Raw genomic sequence first — 24,337 nt, 5'->3', positions numbered from 1 at the left:
GCAAGACCAATAATTGAAAAGGCCTCAACTCCATTTTGTAAACAAACCTTGTAAGGCCATTTTCTCGCAAACCGAAACCTACATTCGAAAACCTAACACACAATCGGGTAGAGGAGAATTTCCCCTACCTGTTCAGTATGTTGGTTTGCGTTGGCGGCCTTTGGTTCGCGAGAAAATGGCCTTACAATGTTTGTTTATAAAATGGAGTTAGGGCCATTTCAATTGTTGGTCTTGATAGGCCCATTTCAAATGTTACTCGAGAATTGTGGATTTGAAGCTTTTTCATAAAAACTTATTGTTTGTAACATTTTTCTACTCTCAATGCACCAGATTCAATAAAGTTCACAAATTCTTATCACGAACTAAAAACTATTACCAGTGTTCTGCCATTTAATCCGTGGAACAAACGCAGCACCAAAAAAAAACACTTAATTTTTTCAGTGTGACCTACATACTTCGATCTATCTGTTATGAAGCTAAAATTGAAAAATAAACCAGTGCGGTTTTCAACATTCTAATTTATCTGTTCGATAGGGGAAATGGATGTAATGTCGGCCTAAATGCCCCTAATTTGGGCCCATACATAAATGCAGCAATCGACTAAATTTTCAATAATATAATATCCATTAGTACCGTCGCAATGACGCGCTCTTCTAGATTTTTAGCGATGGACCCAATCTTAGATCCATAGGCCAACATTAGAGCCATTTCACCTATTCGACAATTTTATAACATGCTTTAGAAAAGTGATTGAGATAATGCGATTAACTGGACATTATGCTCTCTTTAATTATCTTTCTATGTACAGGTATTCCTCTACAGACATCAACGGTCATCGAGATTCTAAATTTTCAATTTGAATGGGACAACATTGCACAATCTCGTAGGAAAATCAGCAATTTGTTTCAAATCTGATAAGTTCTGGTAATTGGTAATTTCCATAACTTAATATCCACCAGTTTCCGACGGTTTTTAGGGTTGATCACCTGCGTCCCATTCATTCCAAGTGTTGCTGGGTTACCATTTTTCATCGATTTTATAATTAGCGACAGCGAAAGTAACGTAGCAATAACAGCTGTTTCTGTGCCGGTAATGCAATAAATCAAGCTTCTACGCGCCCTCCCCATCGGATCGCCGGCCGGCGCGCGGGAAATGCACAACAAACACGTGAGTTGGGATCCACCAGGTGAAAGCAAATCGCGAATAATGCCATCGTTGTCACTGCATTAGTGTCCTGTTCCCAGCCCTGGCATATTTAGTGACAATTTGCCACATTGTAAGGACCGTGCGAGACAATAGGTCTGTTTCCGTACTTGCTTTTTGCTGTAGCTTTAAGTTGCTGTAAGAAAACGGGATCAGTCCTAATGACCACCACCACCATCCATACCCGGTGGTGAACTCATTAGCCACGTGAACGGATGAAGCTTACCTTCCAATTTCGGTACTCAGCTCGTACAGCTGTTTGGCATCGACGCCGCGCTCAATCTGAACCTCACGATAAGGAAATGGCGGTGGCACATCTGTGAAAAAGCGGAAAACAGAGACAGCAGTTAATTTTCATTATCATACTCATAGTTTCATCATTGCGTCCCTGCACAGTACCATATGGGTTACATTAGGCCAAACGATCGTCAGAGAGCAAATGATCCAAAACGGCCGCGGTGAAAAATTTCGCGCAACTACACAAATCTCGAAGTCGAACCAAAACAACACGACGAGACGTTTTAATTAAACAAATTAAATCTTCCGAAACGGTGCCCCCCAAGACAACCACCCACCCCTATGGCATGGCACCTTTACTGCCAACCACGATCGCGGTCACTCAGCGAACCAAACGGAAAGGCGGAAGGGCAGTGAATTCTCTTGACCGTCAAATGTACGAAAAGAGGAAGAAGAGCGAAAGGAACAGCAACATAAATAAGAATGCACTTCCCGTCTTTCGACCCCGGTCTGTGCACAGTCCGAAAACATTTGGTGGTTGCCAAAAAAAAAAAAGTTCGATTTACTTCACACGTCGTCGTAGACGGACATCTGCCCTGTGACGGCTTAGCTCAGCGACCGGTCGATGCTATCTTTATCCCACGAGGATGCAGCAATAATAAACAACTAGATTGTGTGGACTGCAATCCGGTGTGGTAGCGGTCGATCGAGTTCGAGCTTAGCTTCGTTGCTGTCCGACAGTTTTATTGGACGTTGTCAATTTCGTTTTAGGGCGTTGAACATGAAATATGTGCTCATTAAGTGACTGTAGAATTGTGTAATTACAGGGAACCTTGTTAATCCAATCATCTTATTTCACAAGTGACATCGTAAAGCGGGGCATGCACGGCCATGAGGACAGTACTGAGCTCCACATGCTGGGGGTGATGGATTCGATGCTATGGTGTAAAATTTGTCGATTTTCGATGTTGTCTGTTGGTGAATGCCTTCCTTAGCTCAGTCGGTAAAGGCGCAGCTACAAAGCAAGACCATGTTGTGTTGGATTCCCAGTCCGGTCTAGGATTTTTTCGGGTTGGAAAACTTCTCGACTCCGCTGGGCATATAGAGTATGACTGTACTTGCCACACAATTATACGAATGCAGAAATGGTACAAGCTTCGAAAGCTTTCAATTAGAACCCTAAGTTGAAAGCATGCAATAAGCTAATATTTTTTTTTTTTTCCTTTGGTTTGTTTTTTCCGTCGATCTTGTTTTCCGTGCTGACCACCAATGCTACCGACGTGCCAGGAAGGCAGCTCCCACACCTGGACCCTACCTATCGTCCCATCAACTCATGAACCGGGGACCAACGGCTTTACTTCCCATCCGAAGGAAGGCGTGATCAGAGATGTTATGCCTCAGAACATCCCGGCGGCGCCGACTGGGATTGAACCCAGGCCTGCTGGGGTGAGAGGTAATCACGCTTACCACTACACCACCGACGTAATAAGCTAATATGCGATAAGCAATAAGCTTGAAATCCGAAGAAGTATTGGTGAATGCATGAACATGAAACTCCAGATGTAAACCTAATCAGGAGAGGACCAAGAGGTTAGAAGATCCACCTGAGAAACCTTGGAAACGTGGAGAATTCTGTTACGTAGGGGTAAGAGGAGAATAGTGAACAGGTGGGGCATAGTGAGCATCCCGTGCACCAGCTTGGACTTCCAGCCGTTGGTCGGTGGTAGGATCAATATCATAAAGATATTAAACCTACTACCAGTTGATTTGTTTCATGCAGCTGGAGATCCAGAGCCCGCAGTTTGGCTTGCGGATGCTCACTGCGCCCCTCCTCCCCCTACGAATTATACAAATTGTTGATGCTAATCACCGGTTTCAGGATTATTAGAGCATATCATCGCTCTAATAATCTTGAAGCCATTGATTAGTATCAACAAGTGGTACAAGGAATAAATGACACACAATGAACATTGCCATACGAGTTGTTCCATTGTAGGGGAAAGTGTGGCAGGGCTAGGATAAATTCAACCAGAGTAAAAATTAATTCTCTCTATAGTCTTCAAATGTTGGTCTATGACAGGGTTGGTAGCAGGTCACGTTTTAGTGGCTAGATAACTCTTTTGAAGTAAGCGTTACCAAAAGTCACTATTTTCCTAAAATATAGTCACTTTCACAAACAATAGAATTTGTTTAACTGGTACCCCTACACTGTTGCATAACGCCATTGGGCTCCTCTGTAGGGGTATCAGTTAAACAAATTTCAAACGAGTGCCGTTTAATTTCGATTCGATCTATTCAAACTAACGGGGTCCAGTGAACTGAAAAAAATCAAAGAATTTTAAAACACCAGGGAAAAACTGGGAAAATATAGTTCCTGTTCCCGAAATTAACTCTGAACCTTGAAAATATTTCAAGGATATTGACCTGTGCAAGATTTTCAGAAGTCTTTAAAGAATGACCACGATATTTTAATCAAAATTCCAAAGGAAATTTGAAGATAATTTCATAGGAATTCTAGGCATGAGAGAAGAATACCAAAGTACACACTACAAAAGTCTCATGTAAATTTAGGTGCTCTACACACTTAGAAATTATCGCCGACTTCGGTAATTTTTACCGAAATCCGAACAGCTGAACTGTTCGGTAAAATTTATGCAATTCAATTCAATTGCTTTTCAGCATCTTTGAAACTAAATCTCCACTAAAATGACAAGATTTGATCATTTAAACAAGGTTGAACATATTTTGAAACTATTTTCAAATTCAATTGCCTTTAAAATGAAGGTCAAAGTTTTACCGAACGTTCAGCTGTTCTGATTTCGGTAAAATTTACCGAACACGGAAACAAAATGTGTGTAAGGGTCGGTTTCTTCACTTCCGTTTAATTCTTAAACCAGGTTTACCCATATATTCATAGCCGGTTTAAGGCTAAACCGGAGGTGAAAAAATCGGTCCTGGGACTAACACATACGGGTGTCACTTTTGATATTAAATTTTTAAAGACGCAAAATTCATTTCCAAAGCATTTTTTGTGAGAAATCCAATATAATTTAAAGAAGAGCTTCAGGTGCATTTTAACGAGAGTTCTGATAAGAATTCTACGCCTATTGGATGAGGGGTCCTGGTCCAAATTAAGTATTTAAAATTTCTGAAATTTTTTTAAAGATAGCTCTGTTGAGAATTCCAATGAAATCCTATGAACTCCAAAGGTCTCCAAATCCTGCGGATAGTTTTAACGGAATTCTGGGCGATTTCTGAGGCTGATTTCAAGAGAATTTTAAGGATTTTGAAAGAAATTCTAAGAAGAGTTCCAAGGGTATTCTGAGACGGATTTTTGTTTTGAGAATTCTGAGGAGATCCATGGGAACACGGAGGAGAAGAAATATTCAGGGGGAAAGTCCAAAATTATTCTGAGCAGAGATTTAAGACATTTCTGATGTTAATTGCATAGGAAATTCCTATTAAGGATTCTAAGGAGAATTCAAGTAAAGATAAAATGGATGTATGGAAGGAACCTTCGGAAAATTCTTGAAAGAATTATTAAAAATTTGAAGAGACATAATCTGTTTCCAATTTGGTGAATTATTCTGCAATCCAATATGAAAAATTCAATATTATTTACGTTAAGCTTATTTCAGAGGCAAGTTCAAAGAAGGGGAATGGTTCTAAAAAAGTTCTGGAAAATGTTCAAGGTTAACGTATTTTTTGTAAGAATTCGAACTCAGAAACAAATTCAAGATCTACGAAAAATGCTGCTCTTGTAGTAATGATCTATTTAACCCATATTGAAGCTGCTGGCTTCATTGGCTTATGCATTTAAATGTATATCGCACAACCAGGGACATCTACAAAACACCGGGATAATCCGGAAAATTGCAGATTGCTATTTGGTGGCATCATGTGTAACGTAATAAGTAAGAACCTACCAGCCCTGTCTATGATGCTGCGCTTGAATATCAATCATAGAAATATGCTAAACTTCGAAAAATTTGTATCACCACAGAACAGAATTAATAAGTTAATCATTATTTTTGGATTACCAATGCTCAAATCACAAAGAAAAAAAATCTATTTTTGAACACTTACTTACTTAACGATCCTGCGCACCTCCAGGGGTGCAAAGGGCCTTTGTGAAAATTTTCCATCCTGGGCGATAACTAGCTTTGGCCTTGACCTGTGCCCAAGTCAAATTTCGGTCAACGTTCTTAATTTCACTGTTTAGGCTCCGCCGCCACGAGCCTCTGGGTCTGCCTCTGCTGCGATGTCCTGCTGGATTCCAGTCCAGTGCTTGCTTGCAGATTTCGTTTCCACTTCCGTTCACGAATTTCTGTCTCTATCGGCTTCTGATGGCACAAACGATGAAGCTCGGAATTTTAGAAATCCAATTGTGGGGCCACCAGGCACAAATTATGTACCGCAGGCATCGGTTGATAAACACCTGCAGCTTCTGAGTGTTCTCCGCTGATACACACCATGTTTCACTGGCGTATAGCAGAACAGACTTCACGTTCTTATAAAAAATTCGGATTTTGGTGCGTCGACTGATCTTGACTTTAAATGATCTTTATTTCTTGTGTTTGTGTGGTTTACATGTATCAATTTTTCAAGTGACACAGATGCGTCTTTTCAACTTCAGTATAGTGAGATTTTAATTATTATTTACAGTTTCTAGTCCTATCAGACCTATTTTAAAGTATGACCACCTTGGTGGGATTGGTTTGATTTTAATTGGAAAAAAGGATACTTATAACTACTATTTACAACTACAACTAACCTACAACTACTATGTACACCTAACCTACTATATACAAATTACATTTTTGTGCAAATTTAGTCTTAATTTCGTTAATTTTGGAATCTATTTTGGCAATGCCTGCCTCTTCATGTAAATTTGTTATTCTAGTACCGAAAGGACGATCAAGAACCATCCTCAGCACTCTATTCTGACGTCGACTGATCTGATTTGCTCTCCATACATTTCGCACACTGTCAAAAGCAGCCCTCGCCTTCTTAACCGTGCACCCATGTCGCTCTTGGTGCCACCGTCCGACACTATCTGGCTGCCAAGATATTGGAAGCTTTCGACTTTCTCCACTGCCTGCCCAGCTACCGTGAAATTGGAACGGTTTTCCGTGTTGACATCCAACGTCATAAAGACCAACGTTGATGGTTAGACCTGCTTCAGAGGAGCGTTCCACAAGGACGTCGAGCTTACTCTGCATGTCAGAGCGCCGTTGTGCTAATAACGCAACATCATCAGCCAAATCGAAGTCGTTGAGATGCTTCATAGTAATAGGTCCGGCTCCAACCATGATCTCGTCGATTACGTTGAGGAACAATAGCGGCGATAATAAACATCCTTGCCTCACACCCGCTATTACCCGAATCGGGTTAGACAAAGCTCCGTTGTGCAACACTCTGCATGAGAAAGCCTCGTACTGCGCTTTGATGAGGTTGACGATCTTATCAGGGACTCCCTTGCGTCTCAGAGTACCCCACAAGTTTTCGTGGTTTAGTCGGTTGAAAGCTTTTTCGTAGTCAATGAATACCAAGTACAGGGACTCTTGGAACTCATTGATCTGCTCCAAGATGATGCGGAGCGTGACAATATGGTCCACACAGGATCTTCCAGCACGGAATCCTGCCTGCTGTCGTCGGAGAGTCGCGTCGATCTTCTCCTGTATCCGATTGAGGATAACTTTACACAGAACTTTGAGAACAATACTCAGTAACATGATGCCTCGCCAGTTCTCGCATATAGTTCGATCCCCCTTCTTGAGGACTTTTACCAAGACGCCTGCATCCAGTCGGCCGGAAAAGTCGCGGTGTCCCAGATATTGACGAATAGTTGATGCAACATTTGTGAGGATAGCATGGGGTCAGCTTTGAAAATCTCTGCTGATATGCGATCGACCCCCGGGGCTTTGTTGGACTTCATTCTTTGGATGGCTGCTTCTATCTCCTGCAATGATGGAGCTTCAGTGTTGACGCGAGTAACGCACCTCACCCTTGGCGGATCATGCCGAGATGTTGATGGTTGGTTGACCGTTGAAACTTCGAGAAGTTGTTCAAAGTGCTCGAACCAACGTTTCAACTGGTCAGTGGGGTCGGTGAGCAACTGTCCAGTCACGTCTTTCACAGCATCCTTGGGTTCATCCTTGTCCCGCTCAGGCGTCGTGAAACAAGATGCGGATATCGCCAGTTGCTGCGGCTTTCTCCCCGATTTTTGAACAGCATATAACTATAATTTTTTCACAGTTATCCCAGTGCATAAAGCACCGAACTGTTTATTTTTTTTCTCAGATGTTTTCCAGAAGAGCGTGAAGATAGAGAAGTGGCTCACATCCAGTTAACCAGTTTCAAAATCGGTGGTTTCCGAACATTGTTTGCCTGGCCTAAAATGGCAACCTGGCTTGCCTAATCTTTTGCCAAATGAGCAAACGACTCAGCTCTGCTCTCTCCAATCTGGATGAAACTTTCGACATGTCTTCGGTATAGGAGATCATGTTATTTCCACAGGATAAGCACTAGCCTATTGGTCCCAAGCAAATCGATTAACGTACCCCATTCTAGTCATAATTCTAGTACTACACAATGTTTGTTTTGATTCGCTATGAAAGTTTGACAGATAAAATGAGGGGTTCGTGGATTTTCCTATGTTTCGAGGGGTGAATCGATTAGCTTGGGACCGAAGATAGTACCAGAGCTGAGCCAAAAAGTTGAGCACGTTTCTTTGGGATCTACTAGTCTTAGAGTTACTTAGAGGGTCTCCCTCCCAGGTAACACATACTAATAGGGTTAGTATAGCAACACCTAGAATAAGTGTATGACAAGTACTATCAAAAGGTTCGAATGTTGACATAAAATTCGGCATTTTTTTCTTGCTTGATACCACAAATCCAGTCAGCAGCCGCGTACGGCACGAACTGTAAAATTTACGATTGTTCATGACCGAAAAATTTCCCGAATTTAAAGCTGGAAAACACTGTGAAGAATCAACGGTGAGCCTGGGTTGAGACTCATTCAAGCAAACCAGCAGCAACATGTACAGTCAAAGTAGGTTTTTAAATTAGTCCATCCTTGGCCGGAATATCAAAGTTAAAATTCACGTTCAATATTCAAATTTACTACCTCTAGTCTAGACAGAAGTAGTGCTGATGAAGCAACATGATTGACTTGGAGCAATCGCCGCTGAAGCAATGAAGTGTCCAGCGATCCCGACCAGTAGCATGAACATTAGTACTGATTATTAATTAATTGCTTTTAGGTAAAATAACAAATTTCTCATACATCCAATGTAAGGTTGGATTTATTACATCATGTGCATATGTTTCATATAACAGGCGATTGACTGCGGTACAAACCAATTTTAACAATGTTGGGTGGACAATGGTCTACATATGGGGAGGGGGGTCTAGATTTAAAAAAAATATCTACGTAATTTATCAACGGTCCTAGTCATGGGTCATAATCTCTGCAAATATCTTGCCCCTTCCCCTAAAATGTTACATCATTTATGCATGCTCCCTGCAAAAAATGAGAAAGGTAGATCGATTTTAATGTCATCGATCCGTATCATCTTAGATGGGATGAAATTGTGTCTCAATCTGTCAATCTTGTCTGTAAAGGCCGATCCGAACATAATATTGTCCTTCAGCTCAGGGTTCGATGATAATGATAATCCCTTAAATTAAATTAAATATGTTCATTCCTGAACACTCACTCAGGAATTCGCAATCCATTACAAAGACGACCTACTTCAACGACTTTTCTCTAACGAACCTAATTGTCCACAGAAAATAAAAACAAACAAGACTACTTTTAAACACAACCAACAGGACATAAAAACAAGTCAGCAACGGGGCAGCTTCGGTGAAGAAAAGACGTCCACGTCGGACAACTGACGGGGGGTGGTATATGGTATTTTTACTTATAAACAAATTGTCTATCGCTTTGTATTTTTTTCTGCTTCAAAGTCTCACCACACTGGTTTTTATTTTTAGCGACCACTGGTTTCTTCCTTTGGCAGACAGTGTCCATTTTCCCCTCGTCGATCTTTTTCTTGTGTAGTTCTATCAACACTGCTGCTTCTCGACTCATCGATTTGGCTTCTGGTTGAGCGACGACAGCAGGGTAGCTGAGGATGGGGAACATATTTTCAAGTTTGTTTTCCTCTCGCTAGCAGCGTCCAACTTAGTGGCATCATTCAGAAGTAGAAAAATCGAATCTGACACGGGATTCACATGTGTGTAGGGAAGGTGCAAGTGAAAAAAGGTGTCTAAGAGCCACATGTACTGTCGGAGCAGATGTCTGGCAACACGGGCAAACGCGAACCTAAGGCCAGAGTTTGACCTTGCACTTTTACCGAAATACACTGTTTTTTACTCGTTAATCGTCATGTTACAACTGACGGGGTGAGTGAGCATAGACTACAACCGGGATCGATTGAACACATTGACCAGCTCCGCCCAACACGCGGGTACACCTCGAAGCGTTTCTCTACTATAGTATAACGCCAAACACGATCGATCGACCAAGCGACGACGGTTTGCTAGGATAAAAATATGTTTCATCGCATTCCTCTTCTAGCTTTACCTCGCGATCCAAGTAGTCTGACGATTAATTAGCATTTTCCTGGTGGTCATGGTATTAAAAATACTCTAGCGCACTGCACTAGCATTGGTGAAATATCGGTGTCGATCTCAAACTGCTGCCGTAGCGTTATTAATCAGATAACCAACCTCCATCCAAACGAGCCTGGGCGAACAAGCTGGTCTCCGGATCTACAAATAGGATGGACATATTTTTAGCACGTCTCTTTCCGAAGTAAACCGTCGTCCAGCAGATTCCGGACTGCCCAACAAGAGACAGCAATTTGGCACCAGCTTTGTGAGAAATATTTTTCCTTTTTTTTAGGACGCCACCAAATTTTGTTTTGTAAGCGGATACGGAACGTCGTAAAAATTGTGGAATATTAATTCATGTTTTTTTTTCTATCGCGGTACATTAACTCTTTTTAACGATGCCGGCCCTCCCGCGATTTACGGACTATCATTTCCTTGATAATCTTAGCTAGCGTCGCCGCCAGCAGTCATTTTCCATCGAAGAAGACAGTGTCTTCTTGGAATTTCACCCACCCACCTACCGTGATGCGGTCACTCATACAAGCAAACACACAACAGAGTTTGGATTAGAATCGACATAGCATTGATGGCGGTGTCAATTCGTCACTTGTCGCCTTCCTACTTCTTGCTGTCATTGGTGGTTGTCGTGGTTGATCGAAGCGTGTTACTATTTTGGTCAACTGTTTGGCTGGTTATTTGCCCATCCCGGTCGTTGGCTAATAATTTTTGGCATGTTTTCTGCATTCCTCACGGCTCTTGTGGTGCATTATAGATGAGATAATTATATGAGAGGTGCATCATGATTTTACCCAAAGTGATCGGGGCTAATGAGCGGCTAATTGATGGAAATGCCACAGGTAACTTTTAATGTGAATGAATTCTAGAAACAATGTTTCCGTTATGGTTTCTAGAGAAGTTTACGTAATTATTTACATCCGCTTCAATGTACCCCTTAGACAGTGATGAAATCACCAATTCCAACTATTTTCTGGAATGCGTACAAAAGAATACAATTCTAATGCTGAAGAATAGATGATCACATCAGGTAATCAGGTGTGACAGGCTTATGATGATACCTGGCTATTATCAAGAGTAACAGATTATAAAACTAACGCTTTTTGAGAGTAAATTTTGTTTTTGGTCAACTAAATCATTTTTTTTTCTTGATTTGTTTTCCGTCGATCTTGTTTTCCGTACTGAGCACCAATGCTACCAACGCCAGGGAGGCAGCTCCCACACCTGGACCCTACCTATCGACCCATCAACTCATAGACCGGGGCCAATGACTTTACTGCCCTTTCGAAGGAAGGCGGGATCATAGATTTTATACCTCAGAAAATCCCGGCGGTGCCGACTGGGATTGAACCCAGGCCTTTTGGGGTGAGAGGCACAACCGGTGCCGCTGATTCAACTAATGTCGTTTTCGTTTTTGGGGTGTACCTACACCGGCGAACACCGAAAAAATTCAGGGTGTATATATCGGTTGCATCTTTGTTTACAAACAAATGATGATGAGCTGTCAATGACTCGCGCTTATTGCTGCTTACACTACACCGGTGTAGTGTAGCAAAATCGAAAACGACATAAATCTGTTCGATTAACCATAAGAGCTAAAAGTCGTTACCGTTAAATCACATCGTTGTTTTTTCTCTGTTTGTTTATGTAGCAATTAGTTGATTTCGGAAACAGTGAAAAAAAAATTACAAAATTGGACTCAATTGCAATATAAGTTGGACACATCTTCAAATGAAACTTATCGCAGCTTCTATTGAAACGAAAATACTTCCAATGTAGTTGATCTCACTTACCAATAAAAATGGACAGACATTTGAACAAATATTTTTACTATTTTTAATGAAAATAGTCACAATTTTTAAAGGAAACTTGGTACAAGATCTAACGGAAATTTAAAAAAAAACTTGTTGGTCATTGAAAATTTACAAAACTTTTGAAGAAACTGATTCCAAATAATTGCAGTTTAAATGAAATTGGTCACATTCTTGAAGACAATTGGTCCCAACTGATATAGATTTTTTTTAAATTCTGTAGTCAATGTTTAATTGTTTTGTTGTAAATTTTAAGTTTTTCAAAGCTCTTCCTCACTTCTGTACCTTTTCCACCTTTCAATGTATCAAATCGAAATTTACAGACATGTAAATGAAATTATGTTTTGTTTTTCTTCGAGACATATTGCGATTATCTGTCATTTTTCCTGCACTGTATAACGTTCAATAGTTATAGCTCTGCTACACTTGACACTTAAATAAATAAAATAAAACGTACTTCGGAACCATACAGTTGACCTTTGTTAGATCGAAATCAATAGTTAAGCCGTTAGTTAAGGCTCATGTTAGTTTTTAGGATGGACACTCAAAACAATCGAATTTTGAAAGTCTAAAATAGCTATTTAAATAAGATTTTGTCAGCACGAGTCGTCGAGATAAACATCCAATGAGGCTCGACGTTTTGGAGTTATGATTTGTTAAATAATATCGAATAGGCCATATTGATTTTTTAGCAAGATTCAAATTAGCCGAATTTTAGCAGAAACGTACTGTACAAAACAAACAATTGTGCGAAGTTTCCTGCAAATCGGGGAAAGTCGCGTCTGATAGATTCGTCATTTTGCGTGGAAATGCTCAATATCATAAAATATTTCAGAACATCATCAACAAAATTGAAGTATTTTCGAAAACTAACACATGAAAATCTAACACATTTAAAAATTAAATTCCCCTCAGTTTCCCCTGAAGAAGGCCCTAATCAGTGCCGAAACGTAGGGACAAATTACAAAATAAATTTGTTCTGATTGAGTGATTGCCAGACTGCCAAGTCGAAACTGATTATTGTAACACATGAAGATTACGATTTTCAGAGTTGGGAGGCAATGCTATACTTATATCAACACGAAGCTTTTAAAGCTTTTAGTGCGATAATTTATTAGCTAGAGAAAGTTCTGAAGACGATAGATTGATAGTTCCGCTAGAGTACGGCAGTTTGAATATTGAACAGAAGTTGAAATTGAGTGAAGGGCCATTAATGTGACAACACTAATCAAATGCGCACTCCTTTACCTATCTCATGCATTGATGGATGAGGGGATTTGAGGGATGTCCTCAAATCCACAAGCAGAAGAGTGCGCGTTTGGCTTGTCTGCGAATGTGGAATAGTTCTAGCGACGTTTATCAGTACGTAAAGCCCCCCATTTCCAAGTGATGGTGTGTTTTTATGCAATTTTTCTTTACCCAAGGGGTTGGTCACTCCGCACAGTGTGCCTAAAACAAACTTGGACACATCTGGGCACTCTCATTGACACAATTTGGCACCCTTGGTAAGAAACTTTAATCTTTAAAGTTACTGGCAACACTGACCTTTCTCTTCCCTTGCGCATGTGTCAAAGCATTATTGTTGACAAACTGTTTTTTTTTTTGCATCTGGAAACGCAACCTAGAATTTTTGCTTTATTCTCGAAAACTGAGTTGGATTCCCCCACAGCGCAAATCCTTATTTTCCTGTCCGAAGCAGTAATTCATTCCTCGCAATGCAGACCAAAACCAGAGTAATCGCCAAAATTTCGTTCGGTTCACTGTATATGTGGCAGAAAATAAACGCCCAAGGAAGGAAAAAGGAAGCAAAACGGCCCTTCACTGAACAGTTTGAAATCGGCTAGGCTAGTTTCAGTTGACTTTTATTTTACTTCGTTTCACTAGTGATAAAAGTCACTTCGACTCTCGGTATAACTCCCAATATCTGGGCACAAACATGTGATTTCTTTGTCCTACACACCATCATGGATGCGGTATTTAAAGATTTGTAGGGGAAAAACTTCTCAAAAACTGCCATAAAGTTTGCGAACTTTTACCCCATTGCTGACACGAACTTTTGTCCTACCAGTTGGGCAAATGTTTAATGTTAAATGGAGGTGACTCAGAATTTATAGTGGGCTGGATGCTTCTTCAAAAGTACTTATATTTGCGTAGAATAAACCCTGATTGGTCAAAACTGAACCTACCCAAAAATAGGCAAACTAAATTGCAAATAACAAGTCGACAAATTAACAACATCCTACTCTAAACTTTTATCAATATCTAGGATACCTGGGAAAATTTAAAAATTCTGCACAATCAAACATTGCGCTCCAAGTTTTTTCCTCTAGTTATACCATTGACCGTACAAATGATTTTTGTCATGTTCCAGTAGAAAGAGAAATTAATTTTGAGCAACAAAAGTACACTACACGTGCGCTAGCTGGAAGAGATAGAGGTAGGCCGTGCATTGAAACTGACGTGTTTTGAATTTGCTGCTGCTTTATTTTCCGAGATGTTTATTGAAAATTTAGTTTTCTAGTCCTTTAGCTGGTGCATTTTGGACACCTGAACACTTTTTCAATCATTTCGCGTGTGTTTATTAGTGCGGTGTTTGGTTATTTTAAAAAATCACGATCGATAGAGTTTTTAAGATTACAGCGAGTGAACAAACCGAGTTTTTTCTTCCTTCGCCGCCGCCGTGAAACGTTGCAAAAAAGCAGATCTCCGCTGAATTTTCTAATGTAGGGTAGGATGGTGCAAAACGCACCGTTTAAGCAAAATCGTCAATTGCTGGCGTATGGAAGCTAAAATCAAGAAGAAAGTAATGGTGTATGGTTCATTACCATGTTTTCTACGAAGATCAAGTGATTTCAAACTACAAAATGATGAATTTTCATGGTTTTCAAGGTATTTTATAAATTGGTTCCAAAATGATAGCGGGGCAAAACGCCTGATTCATGGTGCAATATGCACCATAACATTGGGGCAAGACGCACGACAACAATGGCCAAAACGCACCACAACATTGGGGTAAAATGCACCGCATGATAGACAAACCATAACCCCTGCAAGTAGGGATGAGGTATTTCAAATGATTATTCACGGCGAATGAGAATGTACAAATTTGAGTTTAGTTCACTCATAAGCGCCAAAAGTGCAGGAACTCAGCGATGAGTAAATTTTTCTCATGGTTTCCTTTGGAAAACCTAAAAAATCTGCCGGAAAATGAGGAAATTGATGAAAATTTTATTCAGTCTCGGAGTAGTACCAATAGACTGAGTGAATCCAATCTTTACTTTTCTCAAATTCAGGAATTTTTCCCCGGAAAATCCTGGGAAAACATGAGGCAAATTTACTCATCGCTGAGTTCCTGCACTTTATGTGATTTATGAGTTGACTAAACTCAAATTTGGGTCGTTCTCATTCGCCGTGTTCTTTTATGTTACATTAAATAAGGTCTCAATAGACTGTTAAACTGTGATTCATGAAGTAAAACATCTAAAAAATATACGGAAAGTGAATTCGTTCAATGTTTTGCGATACATGCTGTTAAAAGCTTAATTTGCAGTCGACGATTTTAACAACTGTGTCATATTTTACACAAAATGCTATTTTCAAGGGAATCTGTTGGCCAATATATGATTTTATGATCAAGAATTATTTGTGAAACCTCCAGTTGAAAACAAACACAATCCGTTTCCCGGAAAATGCATCTGAGGAAAAGTTATCGCTGTTTTTCTATAAGTGGGCATTTTACCGCAGGGGTGCATTATGGGCTGTTCTCCCTTACGCTGTTGAATCCTGTCCGTTTGGGTTTAGTTACAAGTGCATAATGATCCCGAAGCCGGAAGCCGGAAGTTACAAAATAAGTCCAATAGGTAACGGTGATATCCAGTGGAAGTAGGTTAAAATCGAACGTGCAAATTTTCTCCTGCAAAGTGCTGCTGCCTGCAAGCCAAAAAGGGCGCGTATCTATCGGAACCATTCACAACGAAGGATTCGAGCGAGGAGGCAATTGATTTGCTTGCTTGCGGTTCCAGCTCGATGCAAGGCTGGCGGATCAGCCAGGAGTAGTAGTTTCTAGTGAAAGAAATGATCTCTATCACATCACTAAACATAACCACGAGCAATGACGAGGAACTGCATCCCAAACCCCATGATAAACAAGGAGCGGATGCATCCAACGAAACTTTTAAGCGCAAAAGAATCATTACCAACATAGGAAAAAAATCGGTAACATCCTTCCATTGCATTATTTTATGATTCTTCAATATTGTACAAATATTTACACATAACACACATCTACACATAGTTGGAGCGTTTGGTACGGTATGTCCACACATCTTTCCACCCCTGTAGATTCAAGAAATGTTCTCATTCATTACCAAGAATCATCTTTGCGGCAAATACAACGCAGTAGGCCTGGCCGTATTGATGTTTATATCATATCTCAGATATGCTGTAAACATCAATTAGACAAGAAAAATTATTAGACCTCATCTAACCTAATCATTTTCCAGGATGCTTTCTCATACTGGCTGCGTTTGTATTAGATTAGATTAGATTAGACTTAACGTGCGCTAGCTGAAAGGGATTTTTTGGTCTGAAATAAGTCCGAAATAAGTTGCCATGTTTGGCAGTGGTTAACATTTGGCTACGATATAGTTGGGATTTTTTTTAAGTATTTCAATAGACCAACTTTTGGATCGAGGAATTGATCGAGTTTCACCATGTAGTTTGTACAACTTCTTCTAGCACTATTACTACTAACACAATGAATCGGTAAATTTTGGTATCTTTTCGGAAGCAGAGGAGGACACATCCCCGTTTAATGCAAAGGATTTATCCATTCAGATCCTTGTCGAGTCCCTGATTAAATATGAAACAAATGTCTAGAAATGACTTGACGGAGCAAACAACAACAAACAACTACACTAGCAACCCGAGCGGGGCGACACATCTAAATCTCAAGTTTAGATGCTTAACAAATCTCCAACTAGGGAATCAATCTTCGAAAAATCTTCTTTCATTTCTCGCATCTACTTACATCGCGCATCATCTTTTTGCAGGAAATCTTCAGAATCATCGTCAATCTTCTTTCTATCTACTCAGCGTGCACGCAGCTAGTCACAGCAAAACACAATCTTTCCTGCATCGTAGATAGAGTCGTCCCCCTCGTAGCAACCGGTAACTACGTTATATTTAATTTTTACCAGAACTATTTTTTTTTTTTTTTTTTTTTTTTTTTTTTTTTTTTTTTTTGAATTATAGTCACTTTAACGCTCTTGGGTCATTCGTGACTTGTCCGGGGGTGAGATTTGAACTCGTGACTTTGGCGTGAGAGGTATGAATGCTAACCACTACGCCGGGGTCGCCCCCTAATTACCAGAACTAAAGTTTAGAGCTAAGAGGAAGAGGAGACTACTGGCTTCTTTTTGTCTTTGACGTGTTCTTCTTCTCTCGCGGAAACGACAGTGCAAAAACTATTTAATGATGGGCGACATAGTCGGTTGGCAAAATACAAGAAAATAAATTTGCTGTTGTAAAAATTCTCGCGTTTCTATACGTTCGCCCGACCAATCAGGTGCTGGTTCGCGTTTGACAGAAAGTTGGTTCATAAGAGTCCCCCTATTGTCTCCTCTTCCTCTGAGGTTTAGAGTGGGTTGCCCAAGATGTTTTTCATTTGTCGACTTGTCACTCCCAACTTACTTTATCCATTTTGGGTAGTTTGAAATAGCGTGAAGCGTAAAAAGCTGAATAGAGTTCGGGTCGCAATGATACAATCACACCACATTCAGAGGGTTTTAGTGATTTATCTAACTACTTGATGCATTGTTTTCCTTATTAAAACGAGAAAAGCTTCTCGTAATTGCTGAAACTTCACCAAAATTAACCCAATAATTTTCAGTAAAGAAATCACTGATTTTCCAGCAATCTTCTGTTATAAAATAATCGCTGAAAAAATTTAGCTGGTTTCCATCAATAAAAAAATGGTTGTGTACGGTCATCATGCATGCTTAATGGGTTATCCAAATTTTTTTATAATCCGATCGCTGCCAAAAAAAAATCTCAGCAGTTTCGGTTTGTACTTGCTACAGGATCTTTTTCAGCAGTGAACTGGACAACGTTCGGACCCAAAATGAGCAAAGTTATGTAAAATATAGTGCTGTTTGAAATTTCAGTAATTTTGATGAACTTTTGGAAATGCTACAACTTTCAAAAAATATGTATTTGGAGATTTTTTCCACTCAGGATGTAGCGTGGTTAAAGGCGAACCAGCCCAAGGCTGAAAGCCTCCCTAATAAAGATAAATTAATTAATTGTAGCGTGGTTAAATTTACCAATTTTTCTCCTTTCATTCGACTTCAAATCAGGTGCTGATCGATCTAAACAACCTTTAGCTCATTTGGTTGCAACATTAGACTGCATTGGTCATTTGAAGTTTATATGAGATTTGATACAGTATGATTTTTTGACGTAGGACTACGTCTATGATTTCTATATGGGGGTACGCTTTGTGAAAACGGAAATGGAAAATGTAACGAAATTATGAAAGATTTTGAATGTTAATAACTCAGCTGCCCCTGCACCAATTTCAAGCATTTTATCATCAATCGATCATAAATGTTTTTAAGCATCAATAGCAATCCGACTGTTGATTTTCAACAAGAAACTATTGAAAAGTGGTAAATTTCAAGCATTGTCCAAAAGCGTCGAAATACCTAACAAATCCACCAATTACGTGCATGCATATGCTGCTTCCCCAACACCGTCATCAGAGAATCGTCTCTAGACGAAACATGTCGATGTAGCATTGATGCTTCCCCAACACAGTCATCAGAAAATCGTTAGTAAACGAAACAAGTCGAAGTGACATTCTCCTCCGATCTTCGGGCGTGTGCGAAAAGGGAGGATTCAATTGCGTAACATCGCCATATTCAGAAACACACGCCCCCAACGACCACACAAAATGCTTTCCAGATTTGTAATCTTGTAACCAAACTTGGAAGCAACCCCTGCTAACTTGCACCCCGCAAGTGATTTTGATCGATTCTCTTCATCGACTTTCTGTTTCGTTAATAACTCGACGGCAAACACATTCATTGATACGTTTGTTGTTCTGGATGATAGAAGAGCATAGTAGAAATAGTGCGAAATAGGTTAGTGAAGCCATGGTCATCAAAAGAGAAAATCGATGAAGAGAATTGAAAGCAGAGGGGTGCTTTTTAATCCCTTAATTCAGTAGTCATCATAGCAATGAAAACTAGCATCGCACCGCTTTTGGTTCTTGGGTTACACTTGCTGGTTGCAATTCTGCTGTTAGACATTTTCGAAGGACCACCAAAAACATGAAATTGTACTATTTTCTAGGGATGCCTAAAAGTCCAATCATTCGTTTAACGATTAATCGTAAAGATTTGTCCAGCTATTCGATTAAATATTTATCGAATTTTCAATTATTCGAGCGCGTAACCGACGTCCCTTCATATTTCTATTCGTTTGATTTAGCGCAGTAGAGAAATTAAATAAAAGTACTAATTTATCAGAACAAGCATAGAGAAGAACAATGACGTGAAACAGGATCATACATTCGCCGAAAAAAGTGTTAAGCGTCTTCCTGCTAAAGGCTAAGATTTACCAACTTGTTGAGAACCCGTGTCCAGCAGCAGCCGTGCCGAGACTCTTCCAAGTGCCCATTCGTAGTAGCACCTTCACAACCAACAAGCCGTGCCCTACTTCATGCAATTATTTTTTATTTAATCATCAAGTAACCGTAGGTAAACACTAAACCTCAATGACATATTCGAAAATATCTGATGTAATTTTCATTTTCACTCATTTAGTCACATAACAAATAAAGTAACTACCCCTGTGTGGAAGTAGAAGCATCGCGACGATCAGCAAAAGGAACCAGCAAGACGTTAGCAATCAAGCTTCCAATCCTGAAGCAACCTGGCCGAGACTTTTCTGAGTGCCCATTTTTCGTAGTGAAGTTGAGGTATCCTTCGCTGCGCCTTTCCAACCACCAGGTCAACCCCTGTCCAGGAGTAGACGGGCCGAAACTCTTGCCTTTAAACGAAGAATATGGGATTGCCCGGTCCGATTTGCTCATCCAGCTGCTTACACGTCATCATCATCTTCCAAAGGCTTTAAGCCTGTACTACCATCGGCCCAAAAGAGTTAAATTTCTGAACGTGTTCCAACTAAAATTCATATCAAAAGGTTCTTTTCAGGACAATCAGTCATACTAAAGAGTATAAACAGAGAGAATTCCACTCAAATTCCTATTCCTACACAAAACGCAAGCTCCTGCTGCAGTTAACAAATAACATTTATTATATAAGGTCACGTAGTTCTACGTCACCATTGCGTACAACCTCATAGGACTGTCCCTTGTAGTTTTTTATTAAATAAATTCGGATTATACGTAATGTTAGTTTTTACTAGAAGCAAATATAAAACATCTATCTCAATATAAATAATAGAAAAGTGTATGCTGGTGATACCATATTTCATCCTGCCATCATGATGAAAAAAGCAAAATGTTTAGCATATCAAAATTGAACCTTGACTTCGACCTCGGTAAAACACGACCTCAATCTAATACTGCGTCAGCTCAACAACAAGTAATACCGTTAGCACATTCAATTCGCTGCTCCTGTTTTTAAATGGCAACTACTACACAATTTGATGGAAATTTACCCGAAAAAGTTGCCTACTCTTCATTCATCGTCGACCGAGGATCATCAAACAAGATCATTATCCCCATTCAACCCACGTGCCAATCGACAGACATAGCCAGAGAAGCGTGACGACCTGGAATGTTTGCATGCCCTCATAAACCAAATATTCTGACGCACCACTAATCCTACTTGTACGTCAAGTGCTTATTACTAACCAACCGTAGCCTCCAGCCCCCCGATTTTCTACGTTGCATCCCGGCATCACTGCGAATGCAATGATGTCCCAGGAAGAGAATGGTGGTGTCTGGTGGAGACGCACAGTACTTTTCCAATTACCGATATGTAGACTGCTAGTGCTGTTCGAGATCATAAATTAAAATTCCACTTGAATGGTTCGCTTTCGCCGCCGGTCTTCGGCCTGCATGAGTTGGGTAGTGAAAACTTGACAGAAATATTTTGCGCTGTTTTTGTTTATTCACTCGCTTTCCACAGGAGCATACCTACTTACGAAAAAGTTGATGAGAAAAAAAAAACCTTGTAGACACTCTCGCCTAAATGCTAAATGAAAACGCAAACTACACGATCGGGCGGAGTTGAAGGGAGGGAAAGTGAGTCTAGCTACCCTAGAGAATCCGTGAGCTACTACCATCGTCATAACGACGACGATGACGATGGCGACCATGATGATCTAGTTAGCCCGGAGGTGGGTCACGCATACAAAAAAAAAACAATTCTAAAACAACTTACCACCAACGGGGTCGGTTTCGTCCACGTGAATCATTTTTACGTGAGTTTTGTTTTTATTGTTGTTGTTGTTGTTAATCTCTTTTCAGACGAAACTGAAAACTGGTGCTGCTGCTGCCTTGGCGCTGAACGAAGGTGCTAAAATATATAAATATTTCCACCGACGTCCTGGTCTTTGTCGAAATGCCTCGGTAACTATGTAGCGTTTATGTACGGGACTAAAGCTATCACTTCACTTCCGGTTCTATACGACTTGGTTTGGCACTTATTTGGGCTGTGGAATCAAGGGTTTGAAGTTAGATCTACCGGGTTCTGATAGGAAGTAAATGATTCACCAACTTCGATTTCTAGTTTCATTTTGTTTCGCCGTTTATGCTTCGTTGGGGATGGGTTGAAATGTGGTTCTGAGTAAGATGATAATAGGAACAGTGACAATCAATTGTTTCGGGCAGTTGCTATAGGAATGCAGTTTCACTCCTTATTATGAATTGGAAAGTCTTCGTTTATACCCATATAGATGGGTATTTATTTTTGGAAATAAAAACAACGGAAAACCGTTGGGGTAGAACTGATTTTTGCACGCAAAATATCAGCTTGACCAGCTAACAGCGGCAAGCCAAAATGAACAGCTTCGAAAACACATGCTTTGCTCCTGTCATTCCAATTTTAAACAACACAAATTCCTTTAGCATTATTTTGGTGGACACACTCGGCGTGATCAGTTGTAGTGACATTGATTTTCGTTCCTAGGTGATGTAACCACCAGTCACCAAACCAAATCAAACACTGCTGCCGTTTGCTGATGAACGGATCAAAGACAATTTTTCATTTGCTAGACCAACTGCGTAGCGATATCGAAATCGTTATGGATAAGGAAAATTCAAGAAATCTAGTGAGCCAAGGATTTTCTGTTAGATTGGACAGATGGATTAAGGTTTCTTCGTTGTCCCATAGAAGAAGTAATCGCAACGTGGCCTGCTGCGTTTTAAAATCTCCACTGTGATCGTTCTTTCTTCTCGCATTCTGGCATGTATTGCGGTTACCGTCGCTGCAAGATCTTCCCCACGAAGCACAGACGGTGATGGGAAAATAAACGTTTGCGAAATTGGTGAATTCCTCTACTCCACTCTTGTGGAGCGTAAGCGTGTGTGCGTGTGCACGTGCGCTGTGTCTGTACGAGGTGTGCACATTTTTTACGCAATTATCTCTTATTTCTCACAATCACAACAACGTTCGCTCTACAACCACTATCAACATAATTTTTCATTTTTTCTCTTCGCCAAAAAATGTGCACTTTCGAAACATCCTTGCAATAAAAGAAATTACGCACTTTTCAATTGATGAAAACCCAGTCTTCTCGGCTCTTTTTAACGCCGCTATGTAGATCCACTAATCGCAATGTTGCCCACAGATTCCGGTTTTTTCCTATATCGATAATAGCAAGTATGATTTTTCCCCAAACGAGAAGCAAAAATTTTCTTCGCTCTTTCTCTTTCTCGCTCGCTAGATCACACAGTTGCACTTTAGATTCTTCTTCGTTTATTTCCTATTTTCCACCGTCGAAACTCGCGATCATCTTATTTTTCACGCGCTAGTTCTCGGGCTCCTGTGGTTTGCGTCCGCCAGGCAACAATATCGAATGATCACTGACTGGCTGAACGTGGACAGCCGCGCCTGCTTCTATGGGATCATGTCCGAAAATTTCACTGAGCGAAGGGAAAGCGACATCCTTGGCTGCTGGTTGGTTGGGACGGTCAGCAGAGCTCTCGCTCTCACGCGCGCACAGCAGGCGGGCGATCGTTCGCGGGAAAATGAGTGGCCTGCTGTGCTGAGTGAATCCGTTCATGAATGCATAGCTGACAAACGGGCTACCATGCTGCTCCATGATGGGAGGGAAATTTTCAAATTGCCCGCCATTCGTACTGGTGAATGACTTTGTTTACGGAGGAAGTTGTTGTTTACAGGGAAATTCTGTTGGTGGTTGTCGGGCCTGTAGAAATGATTTTCAAAACGGAAGTGACAATGACGTCGCGTTGCTGCGTTGGCTGAGCGACGGCGCGCCGAACGTAATTTGACGTCATTTTTTCATTCATAAATGTTGTGTTGATCGACGAAATTTGTAGCAAAGGCTGCGAACCTTTTTTGGGGTTGATTCATGACGGATTTATTTGCATGATGTCATATGTTGTTGGCTAATTTACAAAATTATTGATGATTTTTTTTTTCATGTTGTATAATGTACTGTGGAGTGCATATTCGGGGAAATATTTTTCAACAATCAGTTCTAATACAGTTGAAAATTTGATTAAACCTTGTCCTTGTCCAATAGTAGAATACAAATGCAAGGGTGGGTGTTCCACCATTACAACACGGCGAAAATAAAATGAACGAACATAAAATGAACATCTTTTCCCAAACATCAAATCCTACTGCGCATGTCTGCTTAGTCAGCATCCGACAGTGATCACACAAACCGTGAGGCAGCTGAAGTGTAAGTTTGAACACTTGTGCCATTGACAATGAAAATGTAACGGATCACTTGTAGCCTTTGCCATAAAAATATCCCCCCTTTGATGTGATTGGGCAATGTCACCTTTTGGGAATATGCCGCTTAGCTTCCTGATTTGTTTTTTTTTGTTTGTAAGGTTCAGGCGAATTTAAGAAATTTGGGAAAAGTTGAGCATGATGATTGATACAATCGATTCCAAAGAACGCGATTGAATGTTTCTGAAGTTCACCGCTCTGAAAAAAAAATAATTACGTTTTGATTTTTCTAAAAATATTGGGGAAAGATAGCAAAAATCTAAAAAAAATCACATTTTTTTCTAATTTTCCAAAGAAAATTCACATGCAAAAACATTTTTTATAAGTCAACATGGCATAAAGTTGGACTCAACAAAGCACAAAACATCGACTTTTCGGTTTTATTGAGGGTCCAATTTTTTAATGATAATTAAGACCAGAAGTGACCTGAAGCGTGCCAAACATAATGACGATTGAATAAATGTGAATTCTAAAACAAGATCAATTGTGGTCA

The 24,337-nt window shown here is 40.2% G+C and overlaps 1 protein-coding gene across 4 annotated transcripts in view; it reads right to left on the bottom strand.

Annotated features, from left to right (window-relative positions):
* sqa (spaghetti-squash activator) overlaps nucleotides 1-22,944 on the bottom strand; it is a 39,080-nt gene extending 16,136 nt beyond the window's left edge. For all 4 annotated transcript variants that reach the window (XM_065226900.1, XM_065226902.1, XM_065226903.1 and 1 more), the window contains exons 1-3: nucleotides 22,631-22,944; nucleotides 21,304-21,574; nucleotides 1,430-1,520 (exon numbers count right to left, since the gene is read on the bottom strand). In XM_065226900.1, the coding sequence (XP_065082972.1) occupies nucleotides 1,430-1,520; nucleotides 21,304-21,337 (125 nt within the window). In that variant the 5' untranslated portion in view covers nucleotides 21,338-21,574; nucleotides 22,631-22,944. The remainder of the gene's footprint in view (nucleotides 1-1,429; nucleotides 1,521-21,303; nucleotides 21,575-22,630) is intronic.
* Between the last annotated feature and the right edge of the window lie 1,393 nt (nucleotides 22,945-24,337).

This window comes from Ochlerotatus camptorhynchus, unplaced genomic scaffold (genome assembly GCF_037179485.1).
Source record: "Ochlerotatus camptorhynchus isolate MF236.1 unplaced genomic scaffold, CSIRO-AGI_Acam_v1.1 ptg000265l, whole genome shotgun sequence".
NCBI classification, from domain to species: Eukaryota; Metazoa; Arthropoda; class Insecta; order Diptera; family Culicidae; genus Ochlerotatus; species Ochlerotatus camptorhynchus.
The sequence above is the reverse complement of the archived record's forward strand: the minus strand, read 5'-3'. Positions and strand labels throughout refer to the sequence as shown.